Source organism: Symphodus melops (genome assembly GCF_947650265.1).
Source record: "Symphodus melops genome assembly, chromosome: 1".
Taxonomy (NCBI): Eukaryota; Metazoa; Chordata; class Actinopteri; order Labriformes; family Labridae; genus Symphodus; species Symphodus melops.
The window spans coordinates 93,381-105,831 of NC_136691.1; the positions used below are offsets into that span (position 1 = coordinate 93,381).

The 12,451-nt window shown below is 48.8% G+C and overlaps 1 protein-coding gene across 1 annotated transcript; it reads right to left on the reverse strand.

Moving 5' to 3' along the window:
- Nucleotides 1-60: 60 nt before the first annotated feature.
- kidins220b (kinase D-interacting substrate 220b) lies at nucleotides 61-11,272 on the reverse strand (the record flags this gene model as incomplete). Its single annotated transcript, XM_079359844.1, has 19 exons — nucleotides 11,059-11,272; nucleotides 9,382-9,540; nucleotides 9,197-9,295; nucleotides 8,952-9,050; nucleotides 8,773-8,871; nucleotides 8,230-8,331; nucleotides 6,794-6,892; nucleotides 6,514-6,711; nucleotides 6,179-6,277; nucleotides 3,841-3,939; nucleotides 3,651-3,749; nucleotides 3,325-3,502; nucleotides 3,087-3,251; nucleotides 1,700-1,879; nucleotides 1,458-1,623; nucleotides 1,224-1,375; nucleotides 655-944; nucleotides 434-574; nucleotides 61-360 (listed from the first exon to the last, which is right to left on the reverse strand). The coding sequence occupies exons 2-19, from the start codon at nucleotides 9,511-9,513 to the stop codon at nucleotides 61-63; spliced, it is 2,697 nt and encodes an 898-aa protein (XP_079215970.1). The 5' UTR covers nucleotides 9,514-9,540; nucleotides 11,059-11,272.
- Nucleotides 11,273-12,451: the final 1,179 nt, after the last annotated feature.

Consider the following 12,451-nt stretch of genomic DNA (forward strand, 5'->3'; position numbering starts at 1 on the left):
ACACACACACACACACACACACACAGACACACACACAGACACACACACACACACAGTTAGTCAGAGTGGTCTTCGTGTTGAGTCGTGGATCAGCTCGTCTGTCGGCGTGTTACCGTCGGCGGCGTTGGCCGTGTCCCCGTTGGCGGGCGCGGTGGCGGCGGCGCTCATCTTCTTGGCGCTGGACAGTCCTCTGCTGTTGAGGAAGACGGGCAGGTGGACGATGTTCCTCATGTAGTCGTGTCCGTTGATGTTGGAGTCTCGCAGGACGCTGTTCAGGTTCTGGTTGATGGCTTTGATGATGATGTGAGGGTCGCTGGCGAAGATGGCGATGAACGGCCCTTTGGAGAACAGCACGCGCACCTGCAGCACAAACACACCTGAGTGAGCCAAACCGACCAATCAGAGAGCTGCACCCGCCTCACACCGTCCTCACCGTGTCCAGCATCTGCAGCACTTTGTCCTGCTCGCACGAGTCCAGCCCGTCGATGACCACGGCCAGCCGCGTCTGATGCTGCGTGAAACTGTCGATGGTCTTCGCCATCCTCGCCATCAGCTCCACCTCGTTCTTCAGCACCTGCGGGATGACATCATGGCGTTACGTCCTCATGGCGTTACGTCCTGCAGCTCGTTCATGGTTGGCGTCACTCGCCTCACCTTCATGAAGCCCTCGCTCTTCAGCTTGTGCATCCTGTTGGCGGCGCCGTGGAGCCGCTTCCTCTGAGAGTTGAGCACGGAGTCGGTGACCTGCCACCACGTGCGCACGTTCAGCAGCAGAGCCAATCCCACCACGCTGCCGATGGCGATCAACACGGCGTTCACCGTGTGGTTGTCCCCGTCCACCTTGAAGACGGCGAGCAGCGCCATGCCGGCGAGCAGGCAGGACAGCACGAGGACGAAGAGGACGAAGGACGGGACGCAGCACGTCTTCTTCCACTTCCTCTTCCCTGAGGACACACACACACACACACACACACACACACACACACACAGAGTTACACACACACACACACACACACACACACACACACACACACAGAGTTACACACACACACACAGACACACACGTGTGTGTTACTCTGTGTGTGTGTGTCTGTGTGTGTGTGTGTGTTACTCTGTGTGTGTGTGTCTGTGTGTGTGTGTGTGTGTGTGTGTGTGTGACTCTGTGTGTGTGTGTGTGTGTGTGTGTGTGTAACTCTGTGTGTGTGTGTGTGTGTGTGTGTTACCCTGCGTCTCCTCCGTCTTGAACACTCTGAACAGGCGTGTGGCGAGGAAGCCGAACTCTCTCTCGCAGGCGTCGGAGAGCGTGGCGATCATCTCGGCCATGGACGTCTCTCCTCCGACGCTCGACAGCCGGTTGTAGTCGGTGAACAGGAACCTGCAGCCACACGTGATGACATCATCAGCATGTGACGCTGTTGTTTCCAACACGGCGGCGGCGCTGCACGCCTCGTGGTTACCTGACGGGCAGCGCCCGGGTGCTCTGCTCCGGCAGCTCGGGCGGGTTCACGAACATCAGCCTCAGCAGCAGCTCCAGGTACCCGATGTGACGCGCCAGACGCGTGCTGAGAAGCCACGCCCAGTTCCAGCTCTCGCCCTCCCGCCGCCCGCCGAAGTACACGACCACTGAGGAGGAAGAGAAGGCGCTGTAAACATGGCTCTGAAGACTTATGACATCAGAGCGAGCAGCTGGTCATCTCACCAAAGAACAGGTAGAGCAGGGCGAGCAGGCTCAGAGACACCGCCATGGCCAGCTTGGCGTCCACGCTGAAGCCCAGGACGATGGCGGCGGCGCCGCACAGCAGCAGGGACAGGAAGACCACGAGCCACGAGAACTGAAACAACGGCTCGATCTGCTGCCCGGCGAACGTCTTCATCTCGTCTGAGGAGGAGGAGGAGTTACAGTGTGTGTGTGTGTGTGTGTGTGTTACAGTGTGTGTGTGTGTGTTACAGTGTGTGTGTTACAGTGTGTGTGTGTGTGTGTGTGTGTTACAGTGTGTGTGTGTGTGTGTGTGTGTTACAGTGTGTGTGTGTGTGTGTGTGTGTGTGTTACAGTGTGTATGTGTGTGTTACAGTGTGTGTGTGTGTGTGTGTGTGTTACAGTGTGTGTGTGTGTGTTACAGTGTGTGTGTTACAGTGTGTGTGTGTGTGTGTGTGTGTTACAGTGTGTGTGTGTGTGTGTGTGTGTTACAGTGTGTGTGTGTGTGTGTGTGTGTGTGTTACAGTGTGTGTGTGTGTGTTACAGTGTGTGTGTGTGTGTGTGTGTGTGTGTTACAGTGTGTGTGTGTGTTACAGTGTGTGTGTGTGTGTGTGTGTGTTACAGTGTGTGTGTGTGTGTGTGTGTGTGTGTTACAGTGTGTGTGTGTGTGTGTGTTACAGTGTGTGTGTGTGTGTGTGTGTGTGTGTGTCTCTCTCTGTGTGTGTGTGTGTGTGTGTTACAGTGTGTGTGTGTGTGTGTGTGTGTTACAGTGTGTGTGTGTGTGTGTGTCTCTCTGTGTGTGTGTGTGTGTGTGTGTGTGTGTTACAATGTGTGTGTGTGTGTGTGTGTGTGTGTTAGTGTGTGTGTGTGTGTTAGTGTGTGTGTGTGTGTGTGTGTTAGTGTGTGTGTGTGTGTGTGTGTTAGTGTGTGTGTGTGTGTGTGTTAGTGTGTGTGTGTGTATGTGTGTGTGTGTGTGTGTGTGTGTGTGTGTGTGTGTGTGTGTGTGTGTGTGTTAGTGTGTGTGTGTTACAGTGTGTGTGTGTGTGTGTGTGTGTTACAGTGTGTGTGTGTGTGTGTGTTACAGTGTGTGTGTGTGTGTGTGTGTGTGTGTGTGTGTGTGTTAGTGTGTGTGTGTGTGTGTGTGTGTGTGTGTGTGTGTTACAGTGTGTGTGTGTGTGTGTGTGTGTGTGTGTGTGTGTGTGTGTGTGTGTTAGTGTGTATGTGTGTGTGTGTGTGTGTGTGTGTGTGTGTGTTAGTGTGTGTGTGTGTGTGTTAGTGTGTGTGAGTGTGTATGTGTGTGTGTGTGTGTGTGTGTGTATGTGTGTGTGTGTGTGTGTGTGTGTGTGTGTGTGTGTGTGTGTGTGTGTGTGTGTGTGTGTGTGTGTCTCACCCTCCAGCTTCTTCAGCAGGAAGGACTTCCCGCTCCCCCACTGAGCGTACAGACCGACACAGATGGGCGGCTGCATCGTGGGCTCGCTGAGGATGTCGGCCAGAGCGGAGCTGTACAGGTCGTAGCCCAGCATGTCGCCGTCGCTCTCCGTGGGCGACAGGTGACCTGCAGGACGCACAGGTGTGTGTGTTAGTCTGATGTGTGTGTGTGTCTACGTGTACCTGCAGAGTGAACCTACGTGCTCCAAAGATCTGCGTCAGGATGCTCTTCTGGTGGCTGCAGTCGATGTTGTACGGCGTCTCGCCCGCCTTGTTGGGCCGGTACAGCAGGCGGCCATCTTTGGGGTTTCTGAGGAGGAGCTCAGCCAGGCGGCGGCTCCGCCCACGGATGGCGATGTGCAGGGGCGTGTCTCCCTTCTGTCAGAGAGAGGAAGTTGTCACTAGTAATCTTGTCTTGTTTTTGCATCATTAGTGCATCACATGTAGAAGAGATTTATTTTGAAGGGCATGTCTCTTTACTTCCTGTCTGATAAACAGCTGAAGCTCCAGGTGTGCATCTACTCACCTTGTCCACGGCGGACACTTTGGCTCCTTTGTCCAGCAGCAGCTCCACGATCTCGATGTTCCTCATCTTGGTGGCTTTGATCAGCGGCGTCTCTCCGTCCTGACAGGAAGCAGCACACAAACGTCACGGCTCTGATGTCACAGCACAGGTAGGAGGGGCGTGGCTTGTGTCAGGTGCGTGCTGTACTCACCTTGGTGCAGGTCTCAGTGTCCGGGTTACACTGAAGGATGTCTCTAACCATGGTGGCGTTTCCTTTTTCCACGGCCCAGTACAGAGCTGTCTTATTCTCCTGAGAAGACAGAGAGACACAGCGTCAACATACTCCACCTCAGGGTCAACATACTCCACCTGAAGGTCAACATACTCCACCTGAAGGTCAACATACTCCACCTCAGGGTCAACATACTCCACCTCAGGGTCAACATACTCCACCTGAAGGTCAACATACTCCACCTGAGGGTCAACATACTCCACCTGAAGGTCAACATACTCCACCTGAAGGTCAACATACTCCACCTGAGGGTCAACATACTCCACCTGAGGGTCAACATACTCCACCTGAGGGTCAACATACTCCACCTGAGGGTCAACACACTCCACCTGAGGGTCAACATACTCCACCTGAGGGTCAACACACTCCACCTGAGGGTCAACATACTCCACCTGAGGGTCAACATACTCCACCTGAGGGTCAACATACTCCACCTGAGGGTCAACGTACTCCACCTGAAGGTCAACATACTCCACCTCAGGGTCAACATACTCCACCTGAAGGTCAACATACTCCACCTCAGGGTCAACATACTCCACCTGAAGGTCAACATACTCCACCTGAGGGTCAACATACTCCACCTCAGGGTCAACACACTCCACCTGAAGGTCAACATACTCCACCTGAGGGTCAACATACTCCACCTGAAGGTCAACATACTCCACCTGAGGGTCAACATACTCCACCTGAGGGTCAACATACTCCACCTGAGGGTCAACATACTCCACCTGAGGGTCAACATACTCCACCAGCCTCCACCAGAGAGTCAACATACTCCACCTAAGGGTCAACATACTCCACCAGCCTCCACCCGAGAGTCAACATACTCCACCTGAGAGTCAACATACTCCACCTGAGAGTCAACATACTCCACCTGAGGGTCAACATACTCCACCTGAGGGTCAACATACTCCACCTGAGAGTCAACATACTCCACCTGAGGGTCAACATACTCCTTCTGAGAGTCAACATACTCCACCTGAAGGTCAACATACTCCACCTGAGGGTCAACATACTCCACCTGAGGGTCAACATACTCCACCTGAAGGTCAACATACTCCACCTCAGGGTCAACATACTCCACCTGAGGGTCAACATACTCCACCTGAAGGTCAACATACTCCACCTCAGGGTCAACATACTCCACCTGAAGGTCAACATACTCCACCTGAGGGTCAACATACTCCACCTCAGGGTCAACACACTCCACCTGAAGGTCAACATACTCCACCTGAGGGTCAACATACTCCACCTGAAGGTCAACATACTCCACCTGAGGGTCAACATACTCCACCTGAGGGTCAACATACTCCACCTCAGGGTCAACATACTCCACCTCAGGGTCAACACACTCCACCTGAGGGTCAACATACTCCACCTGAGGGTCAACATACTCCACCTGAGGGTCAACATACTCCACCTGAGAGTCAACATACTCCACCTGAGAGTCAACATACTCCACCAGCCTCCACCAGAGAGTCAACATACTCCACCTGAGGGTCAACATACTCCACCAGCCTCCACCCGAGAGTCAACATACTCCACCTGAGAGTCAACATACTCCACCTGAGAGTCAACATACTCCACCTGAGGGTCAACATACTCCACCTGAGGGTCAACATACTCCACCTGAGTCAACATACTCCACCTGAGGGTCAACATACTCCTTCTGAGAGTCAACATACTCCACCTGAGGGTCAACATACTCCACCTGAGGGTCAACATACTCCACCTGAGGGTCAACATACTCCACCTGAGGGTCAACATACTCCACCTGAAGGTCAACATACTCCACCTGAGGGTCAACATACTCCACCTGGGGGTCAACACACTCCACCTGAGGGTCAACATACTCCACCTGGGGGTCAACACACTCCACCTGAGTCAACATACTCCACCTGAGAGTCAACATACTCCACCTGAGAGTCAACATACTCCACCTGAGAGTCAACATACTCCACCTGAAGGTCAACATACTCCACCTGGGGGTCAACACACTCCACCTGAAGGTCAACATACTCCACCTGGGGGTCAACACACTCCACCTGAAGGTCAACATACTCCACCTGAAGGTCAACATACTCCACCTGAAGGTCAACATACTCCACCTGGGGGTCAACACACTCCACCTGAGTCAACATACTCCACCTGAGAGTCAACATACTCCACCTGAGAGTCAACATACTCCACCTGAGAGTCAACTGACCGTCCGAGCTGACTGATCATTCAAGTGTTTAACATCATCAGGTGTTCTTACCTGTCCTCTGATGTCGATGTCGGCATATTTATGCAACAGAGCTCTGACGATCTCCACGTGACCCCCCCTCACTGCTCCAATCAGCACCGTGTCCCCACTCTGTAACACACACACACACACACACACACACACACACACACACACACACACACAGATTAGAGACATATAAACACATTTATCTAACTATGTCATCAGGTGTGACAGTGAGCCACAGCGCCCTCTGCTGGCTGTTCACCTGTATTAAAACAGAAATATGAAGTCTTATTTTTAAAACTCCAAAAGAAACGCCAGCTTCCTGTCGTGTGATGTCATCGCGCTGTGTGAACTCGTCTCACCCGGTCAGGAATGTTGACGTACGTCCCGGCGTCCAGCAGGTCCTGGACGATCTCAGTGTAGCCCTCCTTGGCGGCGATCATGAGCGCCGTGTTTCCATCTTTATCCGTCATGTTGACGTTCGGGTTCCTCTTCAGCAGCTCCTTCACCACCTCTGTGTAGCCGCCACGCACCGCCACGATCAGAGCGGTCATCGAGTTCTGCACACACACATGATGTAAGAAGGGGGCGGGGTCTGTGGACTTTTGTATTTAGGGAGTCTGTGAGTGTTTATGGTCATACCGCCCCCTCCTGGTCGACGTCGGCGCCGTTCTCCAGCAGGTGCATCACACAGTCAAAGTGTCCTTTCCTGGAGGCCCAGATCAGAGGAGTGGTCCCGTACTGTCACGCACGCACACACACACACACACACACACACACACACACACACACAATTAAACATGAACCAGGTGTCTCCTCTCTTAGATTCCAATGTTGAGTGTTGTTGTGTAGTTGTGTGTAGTTGTGTGTAGTTTGTGTGTAGTTGTGTGTTGTTGTGTGTAGTTGTGTGTAGTTTGTGTGTAGTTGTGTGTTGTTGTGTGTAGTTGTGTGTAGTTGTGTGTAGTTGTGTGTAGTTTGTGTGTAGTTGTGTGTAGTTTGTGTGTAGTTGTGTGTAGTTGTGTGTAGTTGTTGTGTAGTTGTGTGTAGTTGTGTGTAGTTGTTGTGTAGTTGTGTGTAGTTGTGTGTAGTTGTTGTGTAGTTGTGTAGTTGTGTGTAGTTTGTGTGTAGTTGTGTAGTTGTGTGTAGTTTGTGTAGTTGTGTGTAGTTGTGTGTAGTTGTGTGTAGTTTGTGTGTAGTTGTGTGTAGTTGTGTAGTTGTGTGTAGTTGTGTGTAGTTGTGTATAGTTTGTGTGTAGTTGTGTGTAGTTGTGTGTAGTTGTGTAGTTGTGTGTAGTTGTGTGTTGTTGTGTGTAGTTGTGTGTAGTTGTGTGTTGTTGTGTGTAGTTGTGTGTAGTTGTGTGTTGTTGTGTGTTGTTGTGTGTAGTTGTGTGTAGTTTGTGTGTAGTTGTGTGTAGTTGTGTAGTTGTGTAGTTGTGTGTAGTTGTGTGTAGTTGTGTGTAGTTGTGTAGTAGTGTGTAGTTGTGTGTAGTTTGTGTGTAGTTTGTGTGTAGTTGTGTGTAGTTTGTGTGTAGTTGTGTGTAGTTTGTGTGTAGTTGTGTGTAGTTGTGTAGTTGTGTGTAGTTGTGTGTAGTTGTGTAGTTGTGTGTAGTTGTGTAGAGTTGTGTGTAGTTGTGTGTAGTTGTGTAGTTGTGTAGTTGTGTGTAGTTGTGTGTTGTTGTGTGTAGTTGTGTGTAGTTGTGTGTTGTTGTGTGTTGTTGTGTGTAGTTGTGTGTAGTTTGTGTGTAGTTGTGTGTAGTTGTGTAGTTGTGTGTAGTTGTGTAGAGTTGTGTGTAGTTGTGTGTAGTTGTGTAGTTGTGTAGTTGTGTGTAGTTGTGTGTAGTTTGTGTGTAGTTTGTGTGTAGTTGTGTGTAGTTGTGTGTAGTTGTGTGTAGTTTGTGTGTAGTTGTGTGTAGTTTGTGTGTAGTTGTGTGTAGTTGTGTGTAGTTTGTGTGTAGTTGTGTGTAGTTTGTGTGTAGTTTGTGTGTAGTTGTGTGTAGTTGTGTGTAGTTGTGTGTAGTTTGTGTGTAGTTTGTGTGTAGTTGTGTGTAGTTGTGTGTAGTTGTGTGTAGTTTGTGTTACCTTGTCAGAACAGTTGACTTTGGCTCCGTTCTGCAGCAGAACGTTCACGATGTCTGCGTGTCCTCGACCTGCCGCCCAGATGATCGGATACACACTGTACTGCTGCACACACACACACACACACACACACACACACACACACAGAGAGAGAGAGTCAAGGTGTGTGTGTGTGCGTGTGTTACCTTTAGTGTTGGGTTAAGGTGTGTGTGTGTGTGTGTGTGTGTGGTACCTGTCCTGTCGTGTTGGGTTAAGGTGTGTGTGTGTGTGTGTGTGTGTGTGTGTGTGTGTGTGTGTGTGTGTGTGTGTGTGTGGTACCTGTCCTGTCGTGTTGGGTTAAGGTGTGTGTGTGTGTGTGTGTGTGTGTGTGTGTGTGTGTGTGTGTGTGTGTGTGTGTGTGGTACCTGTCCTGTCGTGTTGGGGTAAGGTGTGTGTGTGTGTGTGTGTGTGTGTGTGTGTGTGTGTGTGTGTGACCTGTCCTGTCGTGTTGGGTTCAGGTGTGTGTGTGTGTGTGTGTGTGTGTGTGTGTGTGTGTGTGTGTGTGACCTGTCCTGTCGTGTTGGGGTTGGCTCCGTGCTCCAGCAGCAGCTCGGTCACGTCCACTCGGCCTTTGTAAGCGGTCCACATCAGAGCCGTCCAGCCGCCCTGTTGATATGTCACATACGTGTCACTACTGTTGACTACATGTCCCATGATTCTTAGTGCAGGCTGTCACGTGACCTCACCATGTCTCTGTGCTCGATGTAGGCGCTGTTCTCCAGCAGCTCCTTCACCACATCGATGTGACCTTCTTTAGCTGCACTGATCAGAGCCGACCAGCAGTCCTGATCACAGAGAGAGGCGGTTACCATGGCAACAAGCATCACAGAGAGCACTCGTGTGTAGTCTGTTTCCTAGCAACCCTTGCATCCCAGGTAGGAGGGTTTTAATGAGAAAAAAAGAGACCCTGCAAAGGGCTCGATTGGCTCACCACGTCGTCCAGGTTGACGTTAGCTCCTCTGCGGATCAGCTCCTGGACGATCTCCAGACTTCCCTGCTCCGCCGCCAGCATGAGGGGCGTCTGCCCGTTCTGTCAACAACAAACACACACACACACGTATAAGGACTCATATTGGGATGTTTATAAAAGACGTATCAATAAAAACATAAACGTACATCGCTGCGTCCGTCCACCTCCTTGAAGCGGTCCAGGTGAGCTTTGAGAGCGGACAGGTTCTCCTCCTCGACGTAGCTGAACAGGTTCTGGATGGCCAGAGTGGTCATCTTGATAGATGTGGTGGTGTCCATGTCTGCTGCCTGTCACTACGCCCCCTACTGACAGGAGACAGAACTACATCATCAGCATAGACAGAGACTGACTCTCTGGCCGACATTTTAACATAGAGCTCTATGGAGACTGAGTCCAGACTGCAGCGCCCCCCTCAGGGTGGAATAAAAACTCCTCTGTGCTGGCAATCATGTTGATGTGTTTTTTATTCTAGCGATATGATTGGCTGTCCAGGACATTTAAAGCCTCGTTCCAGGAGTGCAGACGTTTGATCCTGAGCAGATTCAGACGTCTCTCTGCTGTTCGCTGATATCACTTCAGTACACACACACACACACACACACACACACACACACACACACACACACACACACACAGGATGAAATCACTTCAGAACACACACACACACACACACACACACAGGATGAAGGGGCTTTCAGGTTGAATAACTGTCTCCATGGAAACTATTTGCATATTTCAATCAATAACGTTTCATCATTACACAAGCTTTATGGAGTCCCACCAATCAGAGGCTACCTGTTGTCACCATGGAAACAGTCTTCAATCTTCACAATCCTTTAATACCCCGAGAATTCAAGGAAATGAAAAGTAATAATTCAGAGTGAATTGTTTTTATATCACTGTAATAATAATAGAAAAGAAGAAGTCAAATCATTGTTTGTTTTTAATGATTGATTAAAGTGTTTGTAGACATGTTGAATATATTAAATACAGCCTCACATATATTTCAGTTTGACATTATTTCATTCTTTCTTTATGAGACAATAAATAAAAAATGTCCATGTGACCTCTAAGTGTGTTTAAATGACCTCTAATATCTTCAATAAGATCTTTATCACCACAGTGTGCATATTAATACATCCTCCGGTTATTTAAAGCTGCAGCTCACTGGTATCTTCAGTGTTTAGCTTCAGTTTATATCTTCAGTGGTATCTTCAGTGTTTAGCTTCAGTTTATATCTTCACTGGTATCTTCAGTGTTTAGCTTCAGTTTATATCTTCAGTGTTTAGCTTCACTGGTATCTTCAGTGTTTAGCTTCACTGGTATCTTCAGTGTTTAGCTTCAGTTTATATCTTCAGTGGTATCTTCAGTGTTTAGCTTCAGTGGTATCTTCAGTGTTTAGCTTCACTGGTATCTTCAGTGTTTAGCTTCAGTTTATATCTTCAGTGGTATCTTCAGTGTTTAGCTTCACTGGTATCTTCAGTGTTTAGCTTCAGTTTATATCTTCAGTGGTATCTTCAGTGTTTAGCTTCAGTGGTATCTTCAGTGTTTAGCTTCACAGCAGAGAGGAGACGCCCTGCGCATTATTCACACGGAGTCACATCTCGACGTTACACCGGTGTAATGAATGTTATCGTGTTTAACCTGAATAACCTTCAGACAGTCAGAACAAACACAACACGTCCATTTAAACTCTGTTTTTATGTGATTTAAGATTTCATTTGTTGGAATCAAACATTTGATTTTTTTTCTCATTAAATCAGTGACTGAAGTGTCAATCAAACACGGATCGATAAAGGATGCTGTAAAATAAACGCCATTACCTTCACTAGAGAAAGAGTCTGGGTCTAAGCGGGATGGATTCGGGTCCAGCAGCCGGGTCGCGGTGCCTTTTCCTCGGTGGGTTTATCTTGGTTTTCTCGGCCTGTGTTCGGATGACAGCCTGGGTTCATTCTCCATCCGAGACAACAGCAGCCATCTTTGATCAGAACAACAACCGAGCGGCTCGGTGCCAGCGCGCTGCTGCGTCAAGCCCGCCAAAACGAGACAGTCCTTTCCGCTCGGTGCTGTCAAAATAAAAGCATGTGAAGTCATCGTGCATTCAAGTCGATTCAAGTGCCCACTTTTTTTGTAAGATGCATTGTAACGCATTTTTTTTCAATTATTTCTGACATCTAAATACAACCTGATAGTCACATTAATTCATTAAACGTCAATTCCCATAATATTTCTCCCTTACCCATCAGAAGACCAAACAGGATTTTATTTTGAAGGTGTTGTTAAAACCGTAAACTGTTTGTCGTCTTCAAATACTAACAGCTTCATTTTATTCCATGTATTTTTAAAGCACAGTTTAACCTGATGAGTTTTATCACGCACACGTCAAATTATGTTTTATACATTAATACAAAGCCAAAACAGACCAACACATCATCAGTTTGTTATTGAGAATGAGAACTGGCAGAGGGAAGATGTTGACATTTTGGTTTTGTTCATTAAAAAAACCTTATCATCAAATCATATACCTTATTTGTAATTAGTTTGCTGTAAGGTCAGAAAATAGTTCAGATAACCTGCTAAACAAGCAGCAACCCCCAGCGATTAAAAATGATGCTGAAGTGTAAAGTCCTGCAATTCCTGGAGTGTCCACTAGAGGCTGGCTGCAGTTCCTGCAGTGTCCACTAGAGGCTGGTTGCAGTACCTGGAGTGTCCACTAGAGGCTGGTTGCAGTACCTGGAGTGTCCACTAGAGGCTGGCTGCAGCAGCACAGGAAGTCACATACACACCCATTCAAACAGCCTGTTTTTACAGCAGACATGAACATGTTTACAGCCTGCTTCAAAAAACCAAATAGGTGTGATTAGCTCATGTCTCCATCCACACACACTGTACGGGGGGGAATGTTTTGATGAGACAGAATTTGCAACATGGAGACAGCCATCGATGGGCCTCCAGCACCCCCTGCAGGGATGGATGGGTAACGGCTTTATTATTTACAGTATATGGTGTTAAACTGTCCTACAGTTAACCCACATACGAGTCCATCATTCTGTTCATCGAGCTCTTTCTTAATCCAGGACTCGATTGTTCAAGGGGTTTTATTAGCCAGCTCAGTTTTATCCCCGTACTTCCAAGGTTAGATGAATCATCAATCTGGACTACCAGTGCTTAAAGGGATAAAGGTTGTCAACATTTCAAAAGCCTATAACAGGCCTA